This window comes from Salminus brasiliensis, chromosome 18, assembly GCF_030463535.1.
Source record: "Salminus brasiliensis chromosome 18, fSalBra1.hap2, whole genome shotgun sequence".
Classification (NCBI taxonomy): domain Eukaryota; kingdom Metazoa; phylum Chordata; class Actinopteri; order Characiformes; family Bryconidae; genus Salminus; species Salminus brasiliensis.
The window spans coordinates 33,804,656-33,814,655 of record NC_132895.1 but is presented as its reverse complement, the minus strand read 5'-3'; the positions used below and the strand labels follow the sequence as shown (position 1 = coordinate 33,814,655).

The 10,000-nt window shown below is 50.2% G+C and overlaps 1 protein-coding gene across 2 annotated transcripts in view; it reads right to left on the bottom strand.

The window, feature by feature from the left end:
• Window positions 1-8,575, bottom strand: part of ap3b1a (adaptor related protein complex 3 subunit beta 1a) — a 49,439-nt gene extending 40,864 nt beyond the window's left edge. Inside the window, exons 1-6 of one of the 2 annotated variants that reach the window (XM_072661706.1) lie at window positions 8,275-8,575; window positions 4,033-4,108; window positions 3,602-3,676; window positions 2,487-2,582; window positions 1,541-1,701; window positions 1,345-1,411 (exon numbers count right to left, since the gene is read on the bottom strand). In XM_072661706.1, coding sequence (XP_072517807.1) covers window positions 1,345-1,411; window positions 1,541-1,701; window positions 2,487-2,582; window positions 3,602-3,676; window positions 4,033-4,108; window positions 8,275-8,405 — 606 coding nt within the window. In that variant the 5' untranslated portion in view covers window positions 8,406-8,575. Of the gene's footprint in view, window positions 1-1,344; window positions 1,412-1,540; window positions 1,702-2,486; window positions 2,583-3,601; window positions 3,677-4,032; window positions 4,109-5,558; window positions 5,746-8,274 lie in introns of those variants that run through there. The other variant, XM_072661705.1, reaches the window with a different exon arrangement.
• Window positions 8,576-10,000: the final 1,425 nt, after the last annotated feature.

Genomic DNA, 10,000 nt, shown 5'->3' with positions numbered 1-10,000 from the left:
TAAGGGCATAGGGAATAGGGAAGAAAAGCATAAGGGCATAGGGTATAGGGAAGAAAAGCATAAGGGCATAGGGAATAGGGAAGAAAGGCATAAGGGCATAGGGAATAGGGAAGAAAGGCATAAGGGCATAGGGTATAGGGAAGAAAAGCATAAGGGCATAGGGAATAGGGAAGAAAGGCATAAGGGCATAGGGAAGAAAGGCATAAGGGCATAGGGAATAGGGAAGAAAGGCATAATGGCATAGGGAATAGGGAAGAAAGGCATAAGGGTATAGGGTATAGGGAAGAAAAGCATAAGGGCATAGGGAAGAAAGGCATAAGGGCATAGGGAATAGGGAAGAAAGGCATAAGGGTATAGGGAATTGGGAAGAAAGGCATAAGGGTATAGGGAATAGGGAAGAAAGGCATAAGGGCATAGGGAAGAGGGAAGAAAAGCATAAGGGCATAGGGAAGAAAAGCATAAGGGCATAGGGAATAGGGAAGAAAAGCATAAGGGCATAGGGAAGAAATGCATAAGGGCATAGGGAAGAAAAGCATAAGGGCATAGGGTATAGGAAGAAAAGCATAAGGGCATAGGGAAGAAAGGCATAAGGGCAGAGGGAATAGGGAAGAAAAGCATAAGGGCATAGGGAAGAAAAGCATAAGGGCATAGGGAATAGGGAAGAAAAGCATAAGGGCATAGGGAATAGGGAAGAAAAGCTTAAGGGCATAGGGAATAGGGAAGAAAAGCTTAAGGGCATAGGGAATAGGGAAGAAAAGCTTAAGGGCATAGGGAATAGGGAAGAAAAGCTTAAGGGCATAGGGAATAGGGAAGAAAAGCTTAAGGGCATAGGGAATAGGGAAGAAAAGCATAAGGGAATAGGGAAGAAAAGCATAAGGGAATAGGGAAGAAAAGCATGAGGGCATAGGGAATAGGGAAGAAAAGCATAAGGGCATAGGGAAGAAAAGCATAAGGGAATAGGGAAGAAAAGCATGAGGGCATAGGGAATAGGGAAGAAAAGCATAAGGGCATAGGGAAGAAAAGCATAAGGGCATAGGGAAGAAAAGCACAAGGGCATAAAAGGAGGTCAGATAGGGTAACTGAGGAAATAAGGGTATAGGGCACGGAAAATAGCAGAAGCCTAATGCCTCCACTCAGCATGGTGCAAGCAATCTGACCAGGAGTGAGAGAGAGACGCTCAGCTCTGGTGCCCTCTGGTGGTCTCATCAGGTAATCACACCACTGAGGTTCTGCTTCTGCTAATCTGATTTACCCTGTAAATCCAGCAGTATAAACTCAGTGTTTCTGCCCCCTTACACACACACACACACACACACACACACACACACACAGGACTGAACTCACCGTGCTTTTGTCCTTCAGCAGCTTCTCGATCACTTCTATAAGATGCTCCTTCTGATCTGCATCCAGACTGAGAGAGAGAGAGAGAGAGAGAGAGAGAGAGAGAGAGAGAGAGAGAGAGAGAGAGAGAGAGAGATTGATTATAGGCTGGTCACTCTACCAAACGTGTGTGGGAGTGTGTGTGTGTAAGCACATCTACCTGTAGAGTTTCTGTATGGCGTGGGCAGACGTTTTCCTGACGTAAGGTGAAAGGTCAGTGGCAGCTTCTTTGATGGCCAGCATCATGATGGGGACGATGATGGGCACTCGGATGCTGGACAGCACCCTCAGAGCACTCGCCCTGATCAGCTGATTTGGGTCCTACACACACACACACACACACACACACACACACACACACACACACACACACACACACACACACATTCAGTCCACTAAGAGCGCATAAAAGCACAGGGTATAGGGACTCAGGACACAGGGTATATCGGATAAGGGCACAGGGTATAGGGACTCAGGGCACAGGGTATAGGGACTCAGGGCACAGGGTATAGGGACTCAGGGCACAGGGTATATCGGATAAGAGCACATGGTATAGGGACTCAGGGCACAGGGTATATCGGATAAGGGCACAGGGTATATCGGATAAGAGCACAGGGTATAAGGACTCAGGGCACAGGGGACTAAGGGCACAGGGTATAAGGACTCAGGGCACAGGGTATATCGGATAAGAGCACAGGGTATAAGGACTCAGGGCACAGGGTATATCGAATAAGAGCACAGGGTATAGGGACTCAGGGCACAGGGTATAGGGACTCAGGGCACAGGGTATATCGGATAAGAGCACAGGGTATAGGGACTCAGGGCACAGGGTATAGGGACTCAGGGCACAGGGTATATCGGATAAGAGCACATGGTATAGGGAATCAGGGCACAGGGTATATCGGATAAGAGCACAGGGTATAGGGACTCAGGGCACAGGGTATAGGGACTCAGGGCACAGGGTATATCGGATAAGAGCACATCGTATAGGGACTCAGGGCACAGGGTATAAGGAATAAGATGATGGGCACATGGCATATGTAATATGAGCACTGGGCACAGGGAAGGGTACAGGGGGAGCGGGCTGGTCGGCAGGTGGGATTTACCTTGAGGGCACGCTGGAAGGTGCTGATTGACAGCAGGGCCAGATCCTGCTGTTCTTCTGCATATCTGACCAGGTACACATACACCAGCTTCTTCAGCTACAAGACACACACACACACACACACACACACACACACACACACACACACACACACACACACACACACACACACACAGTTGAGTTATGATGTTTTGAAAAGTCTATAAACAAAACCGAGGACGCGATCCGATCCGCTCACGCTCCTCTGCAGTCTGGGTTTAGGGGGTCAAAGGTCAGCCCCTTGATAATTGCGTCCAGCTCCCAGGGTGACTGGGGGCGAAGGGGAGGGGGGTGGCGGCGCCGGCGTGCAGAAAGTTACGGCCAGGCGTTCCATCATCATCACCGCGGCGATTAACGGCACAGCGAAACACATCAGTCACTTCATAAAGAGAGACATTACCCATCTGCCCCGCTGCTAATTACATTTACATACTGCCGTCTTCTGCGCCGGGATTGGAGCGCTCAGACGCATCTTAATGAGGCGGCGGCTAATGAACACAAGCAGATGCAGAACAGCCCAGAGAAACAAACAGCCCCGAGAGAGAGAGAGAGAGAGAGAGAGAGAGACACCAACCTGATGGTCACCCTACCACTGAACAGCACTGCTGTGAGGATTTGATTGCATTCAGCGCTGAGAGCAGCGTTACTGAGGTCAGAAGCATGGTGCAACAGCTTCATCAGTGTTGATCTGCTGCAGGTAGTCCTATTCTATTGGCAGTACTTCTAACACAGGCTGTGTGTGCATTTGCACATCTGTGTCGGCAACGTGTGCAGCTTAAAGTAGCTGAATGCATTCAATAGAGATAAAGGACTGGTGTGTGTGTGTGTGTGTGTGTGTCTATCAATGCCAGTGTGTGCGCTGATCCAGGTTTCAGGGAGAGCCCCAGGGCTCGGAACACAGCTGCCCGGCACAGAGTGAGGGGAGGTGGGGGAGAGAACGTGCTCGGCTCCCTCAGCCTCCAATCATCCAGCAATCCTCCGAACAGCCCTTCACCACCTCCTACTACCCCCCCGCCCTCCCCTCCGCTCCCCACCCGAGTGTGTGTGTGTGTGTGTGTGTGTGTGTGTGGCCCTCACCTCGATGTTCTTGTTGGCAACGTTCTTCACCACCGCTGGGAACAGCTCGGAGGCGTTCTTCCCTCTTGCGATCAGCTGAGGAAACACAAGCAGAACGTCAGAGCTCAGATCAGACACGGGCGTCTGGACGGGCCCCGGTACCGACACCGGACCCTAAGGCCCGTGGCCGACCCAGGGCAGAACTGGGAAAACAAACTAAAGCCACCAGAACCCTCCGGTCCCAGTTAGAACTGCTGGCATCACGCCCCTCGCAGTAGGGTGGAGTGCGGGAGGTGGTGTTCTACTACAGCCCGGTCTGGTCCGGTCCAGGTACCGCCATCCACCAAACACAGAGGTAAAAAAGAATCCTGGACATACAAGCTGGAATATGCAGAATTGGAGAAGACCCCACACACACACACACACACACACACACACACACACACACTTACCCCCACCACCCTCTTCATGGCCTCCAGCTTGAGGGACTCCTTGGTGCTCTCCAGCATCTCCTTCAGATCCTCGTTCCTGAAAAAGATTCAATTCACCCTGATTCATTTCACACTTAAACCCATCTGACACACACACACACACACACACACACACACACACACACACACACACACACACACACACACACACACACACACACTTCCTCCTGCAGACAGATTCATTTCACACTGATTCACCCCAACTTTGATTCACTGACACGCTCGATTCACTTCAGGGCCAGATTTAATCATGCAGGTCGCTTAGGTACTGTACTTCCACTGCGCACACACACACACACACACACACACACACACACACACACACACACACACACACACACACCTCTGCTTGGGACCGCTAAGCCGATACACCCCACACGGTCCGTAGCCCCACACACTGACCATGTCCTCCAATCACGGCCCCCCAAAAAGAGCTGCCCTCCAAACACAGTGAACCAACAACCAACTGCGGGAGCCGGAGCCCCCGAATCGGCGCAAAAGAGAGAGAGAGTGCAAGCTCGGTCAGAGTACATGTCGCACGCCCACCCCACCTCCCTCTCCTCCTGCTGGTGTGCATATGTGTAAGGTCTGATTGTCCGCTCAGCGCAGGTCCAGAAGAACGGGCCCTTTGTTCCCGGCTTGATCAGCTGCCACGAGACAGACGGACCGCCCGCACGGCCCCTCTCGCCTGAGGGACAGCGAGGGAGGGGTGGGGGTGCGCGAGAGCATCGCGGCCCCTCGACCGGTCACACGCTTCCCTAAAACCTCTCTGCTGGGAGGGTGAAGACCAGCACACCACCACTGCAGCTCAGCACGCTGGATGGAGATTAGCGCTACCTGCTAATTCTGTTAGCCAACAGACAGCCCCCCCAATCCCTGCCCCCCCACAAAAAAAACTCTGTCTAGCATTGCTCGCGATGGGGCAACAGGGAGTAACTGGGGGGGGGGGGGGGACATCACTGACGGATGGCTGTGACATCTTCGAAGCTCAAGCTCACAGGATGGGGCTCACGCTTAGACAGTCACACCACTCAAGAGCCCAAATACAACAATAATTATTATATTATGAATTTTTACACATTAAATTACTGCTTTGGTAGATTAATTTATTTATTATTACTTATTTATTCTTAATCAATTCATTAAAATTACCTGCATTGTTTAATAGCTGCCGTTATTTATATATATATATATATATATATATATATATATATATATATATTTATATATATATATATATATATATATATATATATATATATATATATATATATATATAAAAACCCGCAGAAAATAATAACTCCAAACTTTTGAACTTCCATAAACCCGGCCCAATCACAGAACGCCATCAGAATCATCATTAGCAGCAGCAGCAGCCGCCCCAACGCTCCCTGCTGCCTGATTGTCCAGGACTGGCCCCAGAGGGCCACAGGAGCCCCCACCGGCCTGTGACCCAGAACTACACGGGTGTCTGTGGTCATTAATACCCTTTGCCTTTGGCCTCCTCGGGGCCTCCACAGTGCAGGCGGTCGCTGAAGGCGCGCTCCTCCAGGCTGACGTCCGACCTCAGGGTGAGCTGAAGGTTCTCCGCCGAGACCAGCACCGTCCGCACGACTCCCGCAGCCTCGGACCGCAGGCCGGACAGACCCCCGTTCATCTTGCGGAAGGGCGAGCCACTCATCCACCCGGAGCCTGAGGCCTGTCCTGTGAAGAATCCACGTGAGGGCCGAAAGCAGGGGGTCCTTAAAGAAAAAGTCCCACAGCACGGACAGCGGGACAGCACGGGCGTCCACTCGCTCGCTCGCTTGCTCACTCACTCGCTCGCTCACTCATGGGCTCTCATGAGCTCAGGAACCACGTGAAGCGGTCACAGCCCAGCGCTGCCCCATCACTCCTCATCAATTACACACCACGAGTGCAACAGAGGTCCTTTTCAGAGCTCTTGCCCCAGCTCCAGCCCCGTCTGCAGGACCGCGCAAGGAGCCCGACCCGGCCCAGCCCAGCCCGGCCCGGCCCGGCACGCCCCGCGCAGAAACTCCAGTGGATCCGGTTTCCTGTTAAGCAGTAATTCCGTAAACTCGTCCCTCCTCACACGCGCAGTTCCAGGGGAAGCGTGGGGGCCCTTATCTACAGCCTTTCATCACCTCCGCAGCGCAGGCCTCCGGTCCTTCCTGCAGCAGCCCGTCCCCCAGAGCCCTGCCGGTGCCCGATAAGGGCCAAACCCAGCCAGCAGCGCCTTCCTCTCCAACACAATGACCGACAACCCGCGGCACCGCTCGCTGACTTCAGCAGCCGGGTTCTGAAACAGGCCATCAAACGCCATCGTAAAGAGGACCCGAGCGACCCGAGGGGGGACGTCGTGACCCGAGCGGGGACGTCTGACCCGAGCGGGGACGTCCCTCGCGGTAGCGCTTGATCAGACAGGCCAGGTCAGGACGGGGGTGTCCGAAAATATAGATACGCTGGAGTATGGGGATATCACGTTACTGTGGTATTGGTCACTAACGAGGACAGCGTCTCGGTCTTCAGATCCGACTCTTCTTATTGGACAGAACACAGACCCACTTACACCTCCAGAGAGGCAGAGGGCGCCCTTCTCCTACAACCACGCCGCTGGTTACTGCTGAACTCCTGCTCCAGCCCTAATCTGCAGCCCACGTGACAACAGCCCCCTCTCCCTTACACACACACACACACGTATGAGGGGTGTATTGTGTGTGTGTGTGTGTGTGTGTGTGTGTGTGTGGGCTGTACTCGAAGGGCACTTCTGGATACTGGCTCCAGCGCTCAGTCATGTGAGTGAAGGCCTGCTGATTCACTTAGAGCCAACACCACACACACACACACACACACACACACACACACACACACACACCCTCCTCCAAATTCCTGACACATATCCAATACTAATACCACATAACCTAACATGCCAGCGTGTGGAGAACTCACTAACGCCGGGGCGGATTTTGGCTTTCTGGACCTCAGTCCACCTCTCCGTCCACACCCCACCCCACCCCACCCACACAAACACCACCCAGCACTGTGACTGGGTGGTGTTTCTCGCACCATTCCACAGCACCCCACCGTCAAAACCCACAAAGTAAACTCCAGCTCTGAAAATCTCCCTCCATCAGCAAAACCCAGCGCTGACCGCGCCGACCAGGCCGGCCTATGTTCTCTACAGTGGCTAGTTAGCGCCCCCTGCTGACCAGTAGTTAGAGCTGGGGGTTTGGGGGGGGTGCAGGTCACCAAGTGGAGCAGCAGCACCAGATTCCACCTGTTTACTCAGCCTTTAAACCCTGGATTGATTAGACATTAAATTGACAAAAGTATTGGGACACCTGCTCCTTCATTCATACCCAGGGGCTTAAAGAGCTGATCCTGCTGGTGAGGGGGGAACCGGCTCTACTGTCCAGACAAGTCTGGAGGAGGAGGCGCATTGCTGTGAGGATTTGATTGAACCCCACCTCAGCCCATGCATCAAATATAGAATGGAGGACCACCATCTGCCCAATGCCAGCTGGAGGGGAGCTGGAGTGGCCAGAACATCACCATCCATCATCAGAACCGGACCGGACCGGACCCGACCGGACCGGACCGGACCTCACTGATGCTCTCAAGCTCTCCGAGATCCAACCTTTCACCCCTGCCGGAACCCAGATTCCCCGAGAACCAGCTCCACAATTCTGGTTCTGATCCAGAATGATCCGGTTCTGTCAGTCAGTGCAGGGAAACACAAAGCTGTGCACTGCGTGACGGTGTGGGACTGGTTCTGAACCGACCCGACCCGTATTAATAATAGTAATAATAATAATATTAATAATAATAATGACCACGTAGCAGCATCTGCGCAAACACAGCGCAGCCTCGCTGATCTACAAACCCCACACGCCTCTGCGCAGCGAGCGCGCATGATTTGTAAATCGCGTAAAGTCGATTTTAAATAAATAAATAAATAAATAAACATTTAAAAGCTTTGATTCTTTTTGATAAACGCTTAATATGTTCACACAGTAACTTAATTAAAGATGTAATTTAGGCGAGGAAACAGCGCGGAGGTAAATACAGAGGCTAAACACACACACGCACACACACACACACACACACACGGTCTCACTGCGCATGTCCGCAGCAACAGGCGGCTAACTCGCTGCTCCGCGCGCTCCGACACCACTTTCCCCACAGTCTGGCCGAGGCACCTACTTCTTAAAGTCGGCGCTGAACAGGCTGAAGGCGGCTCCTCCGGCCGCGGTGGTCGGGGTGGTCTCCAGCCCCGCTTCCACTGCTGCCTCCGCGCCCCCCTGCTCATTGTAGGACAAGCTGTTGGCCGACATGGCTGGCTTAGCGTTCAGCGGGCTGCGGGCTGCTGAGGGCGGCACGGGCGGATGAAGCCGGTCTGAATTATTAATAATTATCACTAATTATTACAAAAATAAACAAACAGGAAAAACTTTTGATCTGATGTGGAAGTTTTTTTTCCTCCTTCTTCCACGCGCAACCGGAAGTGTGAGTTGGAGAAGTTTAAGTCACATGACAGGAGCGTGACGTCACGGAGGGACGGAGGCACCTGACCGGCTCTTGCTAACAGCTCAAATTTTATTTCATTTTTAGCCTGATAATAAATAACTGCTAATAAACCAATTTAAAATACATGTAAATAAAACAATTGATTAAATTACATTTTATTTAATTTAATTTAATTTAATTTAATTTTCACTGCGCGAACTGAGGCTGCATCCCAAATTACTTCATCCTCCCTACATAGTGCACTATAACTTTGGCTTCCTAAACTAAACTCCACTCATAAATAAATATTGAATAAATATTTTGTCTTCCTTTAAAACGGACCAGTATGATTCGCTAACTGAGGCTGCATCCCAAATGGGTAAGCCCCCTCCCCCCTACGTAGTGCACTACGTAGAAACTCATAAATACATAATGAGAACATTTTATTTAATTTTATTTTATTTTAATTTATTTTATTTTATTTATCACTGCGCGAACTGAGCTGTATCCCAAACTGCTCCTTGCTCCCTATATAGTGAACTATATCTTTGGCCTCCACATACGAGTCCCTAGTACTTAGTAGTGTGCACTTGATCGGAAACACACCCACCCCTACTATGATTTGCTAACTGAGGCTGCGTCCCAAATAGCTAGTTTCCCCGCTACATAGTGCACTACGTAGTAACTCATAAATCCATCATGTGAGCATTTTATTTTATTTTATTTTATTTCTCACTGCACTAACAGAGGCTGCATGCCAAATTACTCCTTACTCCCTACATAGTGCACTATAACTTTGGCTTCTACATCCTAAACTAAACTCCACTCATAAATAAATATTGTACATAAAAAATATTTTGTGTTCCTTTAAAACGGACCAGTATGATTTGCTGAGGCTGCTTCCCAAATTGCAAAAAAGTCCCCTCCCTCCACGTAGTGCACTATGTAGAAACTCATAAATACATAATGTGAACATTTTATTTTATTTAATTTAATTTAATTAATTTTTTTTTTTTTTTTTTTAATTTTACTGCACTAACTGAGCCTGTATCCCAAACTGCTCCTTGCTCCCTATATAGTGGACTAAATCTTTGGCGTCCACATCCAAGTCCCTAGTACTTAGTAGTGTGCACTTGATCAAAAACACACCTACCCCTGACCTCCCACTCATGATACATGATGTACACACACACACACACACACACACACACACACACACAAATAAATAAATAAAATAAATGGTGGTCCTTTGAAACGGTCTACTATGATTTGCTAACTGAGGCTGCGTCCCAAATAGCACATTTCCCCCTACATAGTGCACTACATAGAAACTCATAAATCCATCATGTGAGCATTTGATTTGATTTGATTTCTCACTGCACTAACAGAGGCTGCATCCCAAATTACTCCTTACTCCCTACAA